Source organism: Aricia agestis, chromosome 4 (genome assembly GCF_905147365.1).
Source record: "Aricia agestis chromosome 4, ilAriAges1.1, whole genome shotgun sequence".
In the NCBI taxonomy this organism is placed as follows: domain Eukaryota; kingdom Metazoa; phylum Arthropoda; class Insecta; order Lepidoptera; family Lycaenidae; genus Aricia; species Aricia agestis.
In genome coordinates, this window is record NC_056409.1 from 2,452,104 (window position 1) to 2,467,066 (window position 14,963).

General features: G+C 40.0%; 1 protein-coding gene across 2 annotated transcripts in view; it reads right to left on the reverse strand.

Moving 5' to 3' along the window:
- LOC121726698 (myotubularin-related protein 13) overlaps positions 1–14,963 on the reverse strand; it is a 63,256-nt gene that overhangs the window by 7,409 nt on the left and 40,884 nt on the right. For both annotated transcript variants that reach the window (XM_042114186.1, XM_042114185.1), the window contains exons 14-31: positions 13,479–13,614; positions 10,052–10,173; positions 9,645–9,742; positions 9,322–9,478; positions 8,935–9,040; positions 8,590–8,724; positions 7,571–7,751; positions 7,160–7,290; positions 6,869–7,026; positions 6,296–6,447; positions 5,653–5,833; positions 5,399–5,530; positions 5,077–5,182; positions 4,226–4,374; positions 3,329–3,456; positions 2,259–2,484; positions 1,947–2,082; positions 46–228 (exon numbers count right to left, since the gene is read on the reverse strand). In XM_042114186.1, coding sequence (XP_041970120.1) covers positions 46–228; positions 1,947–2,082; positions 2,259–2,484; positions 3,329–3,456; positions 4,226–4,374; positions 5,077–5,182; positions 5,399–5,530; positions 5,653–5,833; positions 6,296–6,447; positions 6,869–7,026; positions 7,160–7,290; positions 7,571–7,751; positions 8,590–8,724; positions 8,935–9,040; positions 9,322–9,478; positions 9,645–9,742; positions 10,052–10,173; positions 13,479–13,614 — 2,617 coding nt within the window. The remainder of the gene's footprint in view (positions 1–45; positions 229–1,946; positions 2,083–2,258; positions 2,485–3,328; positions 3,457–4,225; positions 4,375–5,076; positions 5,183–5,398; positions 5,531–5,652; positions 5,834–6,295; positions 6,448–6,868; positions 7,027–7,159; positions 7,291–7,570; positions 7,752–8,589; positions 8,725–8,934; positions 9,041–9,321; positions 9,479–9,644; positions 9,743–10,051; positions 10,174–13,478; positions 13,615–14,963) is intronic.

Consider the following 14,963-nt stretch of genomic DNA (forward strand, 5'->3'; position numbering starts at 1 on the left):
GTTTTCTCAAAAATCTTGTTACGGTACAGTATTTTTTATTTATACCTGGTGCACAGCATCAAGGAACATGAGGAATGTAGGCGTGAAGCCCTGCTGCGGCGTGGCGGCCAGGTTGGACCGCTGTTGGAACTTGTGGCCCATCCCCAGCCACTCCTTCTCAACTAGTATACGGAACCCGTCGATCGTGCGGTAGTACGGGTCCAGGCAGATCTGCGCTAGCGCCGATATCTGAAACGACATTACAATTTACAAAAATAAGTACCAGTGGCGAAGAGTCCATATAACCCGATTCCCGTCGGCTTCCCTTTTGGAAAATCGAATCTATGGGCCAAATACATTTTTATCTAATAAATATTTTACATTCTTAAAAAACTTTGAATTCACTAAACGCCTACAAAATTTTATATGCAATAATTTTTTCTCTCACTTGAAATAGTTTGAATTAATAATTAATCGCCTACAAATTTATATAGGCAATGAATCGTGCAGGCCATCTCCGATAGAAGCCGATAAATTAGCGGGTTATTTCTTCATACAACGATATTTCCTAGTAAGCATCTGTCCTTTTCATTCCTGTGAACTGATCGTCATGTTCTGTCTCGTTCTACCACGCGCCAATATACTCGGAAATAAGCCGATACTCGGCGAGTTATTACGGAGAAAGGTTAATTAGCAACGCACAAGTGCGAGCGAGAAAGATGAGTCATGAAGTAAAATTGTTATGAGTCAAATGGCGGATGAGTGTTTGTAAACAACTTGTGTTGTTTTTAATGTTATTTGTTTTAAAGCGTTAAAAAGAGTGCAGTGTCGCGAATTTAAATTAATTTGTATTGTGATTTGTTAATTATTGTGATTTGTGACTCGTACAGCTGAGACTGTTGTCTGACAGATTATTTGCTGTCGAAGGAAACTTCGTTTTCCAAACTTAGTTTTGAATGACCGTATGTGCCGTCAGTCGTCACGCATACAACTTAACTCAGAAGGCATTTTTCAAAGGCATCATTATCAAACTTGAAACTCGAACATTTGTTGAACATCAGAGCTGAGCGTTTTGGTAAGTAGATTTTTTACTCCGGCTTCCCTTCCGAAAATATTTACCCTTCGCCACTGATAAGTACTATCAAAGAAGTTGATTCGTAGGCAGATGGTAGGCCTACGTAAATTGGTCACGTTGTGTCAAACCCATCTGACAGCTCACAGCTTTCATTGAATTGACATAATCCGACCAAATCTGACCAAATGAAGCAGATCCGTCAACTGCCTATGAATCAACTTCTCTGATCTCATCTCTGAGTACATAAAGCGTAATAAATAAATAATACTGTTTTAAAAGAGCATCGCGGCCTTTATAAAACACATAGCTGATAGCAGCCTCATGTTCTGTTGTTGGGACACCTTTTACATGACGTCCAAGTTTTTTAATTAGACGTCGAGTACACGCTTGTGCCGCATAAAAAACCAAAGTCTTATTTATCAACTTTGTAATTAATAACATCATGTCCATGTTTTTTATGCGGCACTATCGTGTACTCGACGTACACGATTGTGCCGCATAAAAAACCAAAGTCTTATTTATCAACTTTGTAATTAATAACATCAGGTCCATGCTTATTTAATTACAATTTACAACCTGCTTTCGAAAATGCAATCCATAATAAAGACATAATATAGACGTGATAACAATAATAATAACTCCTACACCGGTTTCGGTAATAGTGGCCGGTTTCATTGAAACCAGGCCAGTTACGCAGGAGTAATTTTATAGTGCCCAAGTGTGGGTGCAGTACACAAGAGCACTCTCTATTCCCTTCACTCTCATAACCCAGTGGGCCGGAACGTCTACGACTAGCAAAAGATCAGGCGCAGGACCGAATTTTCACATGCCCATCCGACGCATGGATCATCTTACTATAGATATGGTATACCGCTAGACAAAGAAGGTATACCTGTGCCGTGGCGTCCCAGCCGTCCTCGAGGGAGAGCAGCACGGAGGAGGCCTGCACGTCCAGCAGGTCCACCACCGCGCCCGCCAGCTGGAACACCTGCCGCAGCTGCCACAGCCACCCTGACTCCTCCACTAGCCTGCAAATACGGCATATCTGCTACAATTCAGAGTTTTTAAAATCGTTACCATTACAATGACTTCCTCTGAGAAGGCAATGTCACCTACTTATATAATATTTTTATGTAAATTCATAGCATACGTCCCTTATATAGAATTCACTGTGAATTATTCCTAGTGTTAGTGTAGTAAATACCTCAAAAAGCCGGCCTCCTCCGGCGAGTCGGGCGTAGAGGGCGCGGCAGCACGCAGCAGCTTCTTGAACGCGTGCTTGGTGGCGCGCGCGTCCGGGTAGTCGGCGGGCACAGGCTCCGCCCCCGCGGGCGCGGCCATCGCCCCGCCCTTGTCTATAAACACGTACAGCGCCGCCCGCCGCGCCCCGCCCCCTGCCCCGCCTGCACTGCCACCGCCCTCGCCAGATACTGTGAGTGTTAAATAATAAGTAAGTTTATAATTACTAGAGTTCGCCCAATGGTCGAAATTCGACCTAACTTGCAACGACACTACTACCTATATTTTGTAAAAAAAATGACTTCATCATAGTTTTTTTCAATTCAAGATTTGAAAAAAACTATACTTAAACGCCCAGTCTGAGAACAGAGACAAGACTCTGATCTCAGACTGGGCGTTTAAGCATTGTCTAATAGTATCTAAAATTAAATAAAAAAAAACAATAATCCATTTTCAATTTGTCAACTTGTTGTCAACAGCTCCAACTATAAATAAAAGAGTATAATTCGTATGTATAGCCTTGTCACTCAAAAATCTGTCATTTTTCCTAGTAGTAGTGTCGTAGTGTGTGTAACGATTTATTTGTTAAAAATATATATGATAAAGGCATTATTTTAAAATAATATTACCTTGATGCACTCCTTCACCATAAAAACTATAACTGTGCGAAATTTCATGCACCTACGTTTCCCCATTTTTCGTAAAAAGGGTTACAAAGTTTTTCTCTCACGTATTAATATATATATAACAAGTTAAAAATTATAGCCAGACTACGCAAAAATTTAATTTCTAATATCAGCTTATATCGTGTGATATAAGCTGATATTAGTAATATTTGCGGCGTTATCATAAAATCTAAAAATAAACATATTATTTACTTATTACTCATACAGTTTAACCATCGCGCAGTACAATGTTCAACAGTCTGAACTATTACTCACAAATGGCGCTCGACTATCCCCGTTTTTTTAAGACAGGTTGTTTATAAAAAAACATAGACTGTCAAAATCGTTTCGCTTTACCGTGGATACGTACCGGAATCGAGATCGGCGGTGGACATGCGCGTAACGAGGTCGGCGTCGGGCGCGCGGCGATCCTTCAGCGAGCCCCAGCGGCCCCACGTGCGCGCGCCCTTGCCGCCGCTGCCACGCCCCACCGTGCCGCTGTCATAATAGTTACTTTATGACATATATGACATATAGCCAAATGAAATTTGATATTTTGGGCACTAGATTTACAATATCCAAAACACAATATACACAAATTAGGGCCATAACTCACCAGGACGCCATCACGACGTAGTCAGTGACGTTACCATGTTATCTCTACGTCGCCGCAGAGCGGTGTTTTTAAACTTAACTTTAAGAAAAACAGCAGACGCAACAGAGACGCAAGATGTTGCTTGGACGTTGCCATGGTAACGTCCAAGTATCAACTCAGATTGCAACGCGACGCGTAATTTTTTTTATTTTTATTGATTCACTAAACTAGATAATACACATTACGGCTTCCCGGTCGAGGAACTTATAAATTGATCTTATTTAGAAGTGGGGTGCTGTCTAAATTCCCGTGAATTAATTTATGCAAAAAACAATATCGGAGATGCTCCAGTGAAACTAAATTGAAGTGTGAAGTTAGCTTCATAGTAAATGCATTTCTAAAGTATGGATTTGAAAGATTTGGAAGACGTCTCACGCAATTGAAATCTGTCAATTTAGTACAAAAGAAATGCATCTATACGTCTCGTTACAGTCTGAATTGTCTCTTAGCCTACCTCAGTGTTCCTAACCCTTATGTTTTAACAATAGATTTACTGTTTTTTTATTCCTTTTTTTATCTTTACCCCATATCCACTGCTCTTGTGAGTTAATAACATAGTCCAGGATTTTCTGAACCTACCGCTCCTGTGCAACTAGATATTGTGATACGTACACCAGCGTGCCCTGCGCCTTAGTGAGTAGCGGCGTGTGGTGTGGCTGGTCCTCGCAGCACAGCAGCAGCGAGTCCAGGCTGAGGCTGGAGTCGTCCAGGTCGCCGCGAGAACTCGGCGTGCAAGCCACCAACGCTGCCAGGTACCGCTCCTATGGGGTAACGGAAGTTTTATTATTGTATTACACCGAGACAAAAGGGGGCGTGTAACTTACAATAATATGCAGTCCTTATTTGTTCAGTACAAAAAAAGTACTGACACCAAGCCAAATCGTTAATTTATGTAACCACCTAGCCCGGGCGCATACTAGCGGCCAGGCCTCGGCGGCCATCGAAAGTATGGCGTGGCCGCAGGTCGCGTTGCGGCCGCCATAATATATTATGGCGGTTTCATACAAAGGTATCTATCTCGATGGCCGCCGCGGTTGGCCGCTAGTGCGCGCCCGGGCTTAGAGTCAATTCACACCGCAGCGCGACGCGTAGATGCATTTCTAAATTTGTATGGATTTGACAGATTTCAATTTTCAACTGCGTGAGACGTCTTGCAAATCTGGGCCCGTACCACGAAACCGTTGTGAGACTCGATCGTGCGAGAATGTTACGTCCTACTCTAACAAAAGTGAAATGACGTTGTTAGAGCGGGACGCGGCATTCTCGTCCGATTGTTTGAGTCTCAAAACGGTTTCGTAGTAGGCCTACAGAGTCGTCTTTAGAAATGCATTGACGTCGCGTTGCAGTCTGAATTGACCCTTACTTGTAGATACTTCTTATGCCAAATGTGCAGATCGCAATAATAATATTTTTTTATTTATTCTGGTGCAATTATAGAACGTAAATATTGAAAGTATACTCACTTGTTCTAAACTCGACGTCGGTTCAGTACCACTTTGTGTTTGTCCGGGATTTTGATGGCTGGACTTTAGCATACCCATCACGCCTTTGTGATGGGATGCCGAAGACCTGCAAAAGTACAAAATATATTAGTATCAAGCCTCAAAAATTAGCTAAAATGGTCTGAAGAACCTCTATTCCTGTCGAGTTTCTACTAATGCCTTCGTTACTGTCCGATGCATTCTGCAACACACTCTAGTTTTACGGGAGCTTATGATGATGGCTTTGCAATCTCGTCCTCATCTGTTTGATCGTTTTATAATAATATGAAATACATTGACTGACCTGGCGAGCAGCGCCCGTGTGCGTGGATGTCGCCACGTGAGCGCGGGGAGGCGCGCGTGCCGGTAGCTGCGTGCGACGCGCCGCAGAGACTCGTCCGCCACGCCCGCCGGCACCGCCAGCACCGCCGGGTAACTGACAAACCAGATGAATATAATTAAATAACTTTCACAAGTTTTTACAAGATAGAAAAGGTATTGTCTACCTTCGACACAGTGAATATAAATGTTATTACAAAAAGAATAGGTATTATCTACCTTCGACACAGCGAGTACAGCGCGTTGGCGTGCGTAAGTCGGAAGGGGTGTGCGGCGAGACCGAGGCGCGTCCAGTCGCGAGCGTACACGCGCTCGCGGCCGCGCTCCAGCGAGCGAGAGTGCGCGGTATCCGCCTCCCCTACCAGCGCCGAAAGACCAGAACCCAGTTCTAACTCCTCCACTGTGTATGTAAGAAATAATTCTTAAAAAATCCAAAGGTGAATAAGCGCATTGAATTTATATCGATCTGATGATGAACTAAATGTATCACATCGATTTTTAGGCAACGGCACGCCGTGATATGCCGCTCAGACAAAACTGGCGATACCGGTCTTAGAATGCGTTCCCGTAACATCTCGATCATTTTTAACCCCCGACAAAAAAGTGGGGTGTTATTAGTTTGATAATAACATAAACTTTAAATCTTTGAAAATTAATAATTTTCGTAAACACAGCAAGAAAAGGTTTATTGAATAACACTGTTAAAGGGCTCCCACACATAATTGCGAATTCGCATCGCATCGCAAATATCAGCGACAAAACTCATACTAAAAATGGCATTACGATGCGATGCGAATTAGCAGTTTTGTGTGGGAGGCCAAAATCTAAGTCTGATCTTGTAACATAAACGTTATGCACTGACGTGAGAGCGTATCGGCGGAGTGCGAGGCCATGAGCGGCGGCGACGTGAGCGCGCGGGAGTCTGCGGGCAGCACGTACTTCTGCCGCTTGGACGGCTTGGGCTTGAAGCCGGCGCGCCGCGCGGTCTTCAGCAGCGTCTTCTTCGCGAAGCCTCTAAACATAATACCGCAGTTAATATGGCGTTTATATTTGTAATTCAAAAATAAACTGGATTTTTATTCTTTGTCAGTTTGCAAGAATTATTATTATTTATTCCGAGCTGTCAAACCGCAAAAAGACCGTCTTTATATTTACTCACTAATAGTTTCTATTTACTATTCTTCTAGTTTATATAAGAGAGTTTAGTTTTATATAAAAGCAAAACTAGAACCACCTGGATGAATGTTAAAACTTAAATTACAGCAATAATAAAATTTGACATCTCTTATTCTGTTATTATAGGGCTAGTTAAAATTAAATTTAAATTCAAACGCTACGGTAGTTAAGAACAGGACAGAATATCTACCAAAGCGTTACCACCTTGTTGAAAACATAACGGAAATCTTAACATTATGGCCGTTAGCTCTATACTCACTTGAGCGTAGTATGTTTAGGCTGCGCGAGGTCAGGCGCGGGTGCGGCGCGCGGGGCCAGCGCGAAGTGCAGCGTGGGGTGCTGCGGGTGGCGGAGCCGCGCCAGCACCTTGCGGAACACCTCCGTCTGCTCGCTAGACACCTCCTCATCTAGTGCCACCTGATTATAAAAAAATAATATACAGAAGTGGATAGAACGTAACTTTGCCTATTTTTATTAGCACTCCAAACATCAGTACAGGAAGTTGATGATTATCTATAAAGGATATATTTTTAGTAACGTGTTTACCTACCCTGAGCAGCTGGAAAGTGGCGGCGCGAAGCTGTAGCCCTTCCGCAGTTGCGTGTTCAAGTTGTGTACGCACGCTCTTCTCCCGCGTCAACGCACACAGCGGGAACGCACGTACCACAGTCTGCTCACACGCTATAATATAACATAATTTGAAATACATTATTCGTTGACAAATAATAACATTAATCTCTAAGTCTAGATTAATATCGTTATTAACCGACTTCTTTGTTATAGCATTCAAAATTTCATATATTAATATTTCCATTAATAAATGGTAATAGGATTCTTTTTCACCCATTTTTAACCAAAAATGCTTTAACATAATCGTAGACCTTACACCCGGATGATCCTTGATTGATTTTATCAAACTCAGACTCATTAAAGATGTTTAGCGTATACAATAAATACATACCGTACGGATCAAGCGGTGTGCCACGGAATATAATCCTATAGTTGGTGAGGAAGAGCGCGCCCTCGGCGGGCAGTAACGCCGGTAACGCAGGCGGGGCGCGGCCGTCGGCGAGTAGCAATGCACGAAGCGCAGGCCCCGCCCCCGCCTCACCCGCCACTAGCGCCGGCCACGCTATCCGCGCCTGAGGATACACACTAATTAGTATCATCGAGGAAATTGATTTCTAGGCAGTTGACGGACTTACGTCATGTGATCGGCTTATGTCATTTTAATGTTAGCTGTGATTGGTCGGATGGGTTTGACATAACGCGACCAAATTACTTATAATTAACTTAATTATTTAATATTACTTATAAATACTTAATTAACTTCTCTGATAGTACAATCCGTTTCTTTAATATATTATTTGTTATAAAGTTGTATAAAATGATTCATACAATTTAATAGTAGCGTTCGCGTTTAGAATAAATAAATGATCATGGCTTGATGTCTCGTGAACGAATAAATGAGTCAAAGTCTAACCTAACCTTATGAAAATATTTACATAGCGAAAACACTAGGTCTGCTTGTCTATGTCTGGCATAAAAGTAACAATATGACAAACAAAGATATAGATATTTTCAAAAGCGTAAATATATTTATATTATGCGCAGTTAGGGGGTTATAAAATAAAGACTAATAGAAAAATAATATGTTTATCGATTTACCTTTACACTGATGATTTATAATTTTCTAAACACGAACGCACTTTTAAATAGAATTAGCTTGTTCAAGAGACGATGATGAACCTCTTGAAACCTAATAAAACATTTTTATATTATGCGAGGAGCGAAATAGCAATGTACGAGAGTTATAAAAACAACTAAAAATTATAGGGCAAGGGATACATAATAATTAAAAGACTTTAACTCCATTAATGGGCTTTAAATATAGGTTTATAATCTCTTTAAAAATAACCCTCTTTCACCTGGCATGCATATGCATACACTGCATATTATAATGCATAACAGTCTACGTACCTTCTGTACCGGCGGCAGACGGCGGCTCTCTCGTGCGACGGCGTCGAGCGTCTCCATGTGCATGTGCACGACGCCGGGGATCATCTGGTGCAGACACCGCACGTGCTCTGCGGACACGCCGCCCTCCGTGCACACCTAGCACACACATTTTAATTGTAAACCCTCAAACAACTCACAGTTTAAAAAGTAGATTAAAATACAGAACATATAGCTGGAACGCCAATTCATTGTACACGCTACACTTGTACGCACGTACGCATGTCCGAATATACACCTACTTCCGTGTCAATTAAGAATTCTTTTTTTTTATAATAATAAAAACACGTTATTACGTATACACCTTACCTTGTCGACGAACCGCGAGACCATTTTGATGACGTTGTTGCCCGCCTCGCCCGGCTCCACCTCCTCGAAACCCGACTCGGCGTCCGCGCTGTCTGACTCCGCCACGCTGTATCAATTAAAACCGTATCAATATTGTGCAATAGCTAAATAAATAAAGCCTTATTTCCGTGATATTTACAGCAGTTGATATTATTTGCCTTTATCATAACGGTTGGTGTGTTTTATGTTATTTCTCGTTAAGATTTTTTCAATTGCATTTTATCGGATGTCTCTTTTAATTAACTCAGTACAAAATGCAGATCTCATAGCGAAGCCCGTTTTAAGTATGTCTATCCCTCTCTCACACAGTTTTTATGATCCTCCGTCCGTTCTGTTTCCGTCTCTAACCTGTTTGTGATGCTGTTGCTTGCGCGGTCGTCGTCGCGTGCGTCCCGCCTCCCGGCGCCCTCTAGCGGCAGCAACAAGTATACCATGCGGTTCGCGTAATGTATAGCTTGGCTGTACAACGTCGACTCCTCGCTCGCTATCGACTCGCGCTGTTTTTCTGCGCACACGCAATGATGCTGTTACAAAGCCTTAAGTTTTAAGAATAATTAAAATTTAATTTAGTAATTATTATAGAAAGTGGGACAGAAAAGGAAATTTTTAGCAAAACGGGGCGTCTTTTATTAGAAACAGTTAAATTAGTCTTTAAAAAATACAACACATACCGGTAGGTAAGGTGGGCCATAATCGCATCTGTTCAGCCGCTATCTCGAGCGCACTCGGTTCTTGCGCTTTCAATAACGATAAATACTCGTCGTCCTCCCTGCGAATACGAATTTCTAGTTTTTGAAACATTTATATAACTTTATCAATTTTCGGACGTAACATAGTGAGAGTGACTATGTAATACAACACCTCAAATTATAATTTTCATGTTGCTCGCGACTTCATTAGTGCGTAAATACTCGAGAATTATACGTTTTGCAAGTAGTGAATAGTGATATATAAACAAGATGCTAGGTTGCTACTTCATAAAATATCAAAATCAGTTCATAACCTATGTCAAACACTCTCGTTTATACAACATCTAAGCCCCCAATCCTATTTCCCTTCAGTTTTATTCAGGTCTCACCTGGGGCTGGGCACGCGCGGCTGGTGGGCGGGGCTGGGCAGGTACAGCGCCTTGATGTCGCGCTGCACGTCCTGGTAGAACGCCGCCTCCCAGAACTGCTGGCTCGTCCATACTTGGTGCTCCTATGTCGTACACTTGTATTAGGGAATATCATCCTTCTCTCTCATCTTATGTCTTTAATTGCATTGTGAATAATAAGATATTTATTATTCACATTCCAATTCAATTAGACACATGTGACAAAAGAGAGATCGAGAGATTTGAATAGAAAAAAAACATTTTTAAGTATGTGGAAGTAAATAAATAATTATAATAAACTCAAACCGGCAAAGTGATTTCGACGCTAAATCAGAAATGTATCGATTTTACCATCCAGTAGCATATAAACATGTTTCAATCGTTCAGATACGTTTAAATCTGGAGTTCGCTATTGTATTAATACCACGGAGCTAATACTAAGAGGAGGTGTTGTAATCAAGTTTCCTTATGAAACGACGCGTGAATTTTCGGGGTGAGGGGGTGTCAAGCTCCGCCCACTTCTCAATATTTCATCTATCGGCTAAAAGCCAAACAACAGGTCGATGTTGATGTTACTACGTAGTTCAACTATCTTACACTAGATGTCATTTTGTATTGAATATTATGGGACGTACTACGGCCTTGGATATTTTTTACGTTTCAAATAGTTATCATAGGTGACGACAGATGGCGATTTATAAGTAAATGGGCGATTCCATTATCGCGAGTGCAACAGTTTGACACACTTATAGCTTCCTACAGGCAAAATGAAGCATATTTATTAATAAAATATCCCTTGAAGGGATACATATTAACTAGTTTAACAATGATTTATAAATGAAAACCTCATCAAATGTATGAAGGGCCACAAAAGTTTGAAGTGCTGTCGCGGGTGCTACCATTTTGACCCTCCATTATGAACTGTGATGAGTTCATATGTGAATACTGTTTAGTGCGAAACTTTTACAAAATAACTTGCCTATATTTCAAAATAGCATAAAACAAAGAAACTATGTAACTAGATAAAAGTAATTATAGTAATAAGCACTAGAAATTATTAACATTTCTACGATCGCGGGCGCAACATCAAAATTCTCAAATATGTTAAAGGTGAATTAAATCGTAATTCTCTAACAAATTTAAAAATTTTCGACATGGAATATATAATTATACTGGTAAGTTTGTAATAAAACTGCACCAAATTGTAGTTTTTTTAATTTTCAGTTGTTTATTGGCCTGACAAAATTAATCGTCTAAATCACTCAAAACGATTGAATAGTGTAATTTATAGAAAAGATTTCGACGTATTGTTGTATAACTATACTACAACTAAACATTGATTTGAAATATACGCTATTTTAATTTAAAAATATGGGAAAAAACATCGCGTCCCTTAGATGATATTGTTTAAAAACGCTCTAAATTATTCGAATTCCATTTTATACCGATAAAAGTTGTTTTTTTAGTAAATACACATCTTCTTACGTATATTCCAATTAAAAAATGTAACTAATGCTCATTTTAAAAATTATCGTTGAGGGCCGCCTGTAGCGGAATGGCCCTAATATCATAATAAAAGCTATATAATCATGGTTTTAGCTATTAAATGTGTTTAAGACTAAGTGTATAACGGTTTTCAGTATTCAAGTATGATTATTGTAATAAACTTATGCAAAATTATACGCATTTACGTCTGTATTATCTTTCAAAGATTTGGCCACCTAGTGTCAAGTAGTATAATTAACGCTGAAAGCTGAAATGTTCTAAAATTTTTATATTTAAATAACATTTAAAATTATTTCCAAATGAAATGTGATGGTATTTATATTATCAGAACGTCTGTCTGAGTATTTTCGACATTGTAAAACACAATACTTCATCCTTTCCTTGTTAAATACGCAGAAAACACCAATTTATTGGGAGTCTCGTTACGTGTGCACCTGACAAACGCTGAAAGTGTACTGACTTAAGCCCCGCCCACAATGATGACGTCAGGACCTAGTTGAAAATCACAGTGCACAGTTGCTTAGGGCAGCTCCCCTTTGTATATAAACGTATATAAATTATTTGTATATAAATGTAATACAAACTACCACTTTGTTTTTTGTTTTTTAATTGTATTAACACACAGTATAAGGTATAAACTATAAGCCATAAGAAGCAGTACTAAAGAATATTTTTAATCGTACGTTATAGTTTGTGCGTTTTATGATGATATGCGTGACACATTATAATCTATACTAATATTATAAATGCGAAAGTATCTCTGTCTGTCTATCTGTCTGTCTATCTGTCTGTCTGTCTCGCTTTCACGCCAAAACTACCGAACCGATTGTAATGAAATTTTGTATACAGATAGTCTAAAGCCTGAGAAAGGACATAGGCTACTTTTTTATTGGAAAAAAGGGTTATAAGGGGGTGAAAATACGAAAATTTGTTCAAATTAAGTTAGTTTCAAAAATTCATACTAGATGGCGCCGTGCGTGTCTTACATCGCGCTAACGCTTGCCCAACATCTTTCTATAAGAGGTGGTATCATCATACATACGAGTTCCGATTATTTTTCGATTGTTATTTCTTTTTTACGTTATTTAATAAGTCAGTGCTATACTATATTATATACAGTGACGTAACCTTAAACCTATCAATGATAAATAGTTTATGGGTAAAGTTGTGTAATTGGGGGGCTAAATAGGCTTTAAAATTTGGCATAAAATATAAAGTTTAATTTTAAAAAATGAAATATAATGTGCACACTGCACAGCTGTTTTGATTTAAGGGGTACCAGGGTTTTTTTTATAAAAGCTTTTGGCACCAATTTTGTTGACATCTCGCGCTATAAACGCATGAAGTCCACGCGGACGAAGTCGCGGGCAACAGCTAGTTGACAATAGTAGGGAAGTTACCTAACAAAAATTAATCGATAGTTTAGAAATATCGAATCACTTCGTAAAGGAATTCCAGTCGAAATTATCGATTTTGTACTGACATTTCAGTGGTGCCGGCGATTTAAGATGGCCGCCCTTTTTTATCGATTTGATTTCGATTCAACAGAGTCAATCTCTATTGACATAAGTTCCGTTTCATGCATATGACATTTTTCAAATGTTTTCGTAACAATAATTTTATACTCTTATTCCACAGTTAATATTTATAATTTTTATTAATAAGTTAGTATTTAGCATCTTTTCATTTTTATTCATAAAAATCAAAATGTAATGAATATCATTTATTACATTTTGATTTTTTTTGTTTTCTTGTAAAACCCGTAGCAAGGAACATGAAAACTGTCACCCATATCATCTTAGAACGCACAAACTATAATTAGTGAAAACACTGTTTTTTAAATTTTTGAAATCATCAATTCGGACTCGAACATAATAATTGTTATGTTGGCAAGTGATAATACCTGTATGCACATGTAGGCGTACTGTATAACCCCGGTACACAGTTTGCGGCAGTACGCAGTCGCCAGCGGCAAGATGGCTGCCGCTATGCTATGCTCGTCCAACGCGCTCGCTGACTGCAGCGCACAATTCATTAGCCTGGAGACAAACGAAGTTGTTTAGAAATCAACATTAATACAGTGACAAAACACGTAACAAGAAGGAGTTAAAAATATCTGGATATTTCGAAAATGCCGCTTGACCAACTATACGACAGTAATAGCTTATTAGTTCCGTTGAATCGTTACCGCGCACATAATACACCAATGTGCATAATTAGGGTCAATTAAGACCGCAATGCGACGCATAGATGCATTTCTAAAGTACTGAATTGACAGTTTTCAATTGCGTGAGACTGTCAAATCCATAAAAATTTAGAAATGCATCTGCGCGTCGCGTTGCGGTCTGAATTGACCCTTAACCCTAAAACAATGTTAATTCCTTCGCTAGAAAAATAAAACATGACGTGTTGGAAGCTACAATATTAGTTGTCAATGGTCATGAACATGTTCAATAACACGTATTATAATAATTCTATAAGTGTGTAACATGGAAACTTTGCTTTTCCACCATTCATCGCAACATATATTTAACGAGTATCAGGTATCTCCCATATCGTTACAAGATAAAATCTACAAATCTACATAGCATGTGAACATGCGAGCCTAAATAGCATTATTTAACGGCGCGATCAGATAGATCAGCCTCACATTATATTCAATATGCTAAAGCCGCTCGCTTTGTACGTTGTGCTTGGTTTGAGCCTGGTGATTCCAAGTTACGCTGATGTGGTATGTTCACTTTAGTTTATAACACTTTCGTTAACCGCATTATGTATCTTTAAATATATAAATTTGAGACTGCTTGTTAACTCGACTAATACTTTAGGACAGTTTTTTTCCTCTATAAAAAGAATGTCACTAATCTTTTAATTAGTAAGAAGATCATTGCTATGCGACTAACATGTATTCACGCTTATTAGATAACAGTCTAATAAGCGTGTGCACGTTTGCACACAGACTCTGCGATCCGTAAAAAGCGGCTGACCTCTAGTGTCTCACACGAACCGCGACGCTTAGCGTTGCATCTCGCTCGAACCGCTTTTACGCGGTGTGCAATCAGTCACATATCTTCTCCAGGGTCCAGGCATCTGGTCGCTAATCAGCATCAGCAAGTGCGAGGAGGAGGCGGAGCTGGCGGAGATACACATGGGCGTCGAGGTTGAGAAGCACAAGCTCAACCGCACACACGACGGCATCAACGCCAACATCTCGGTTAAACACGACCTCGATGACAACTACGCGGTGAGTACAAGATGGCGGGCGGCGGCACTAACATGGCGACAGCTCGATTCGATTGGTGTTTGATTCAGGCAATGTGAGAGTAGGAAAAACTGCATTGCAGCAGAATTAGCAACACGGGAAACAATTCTCTGTTGAAAATTGTAC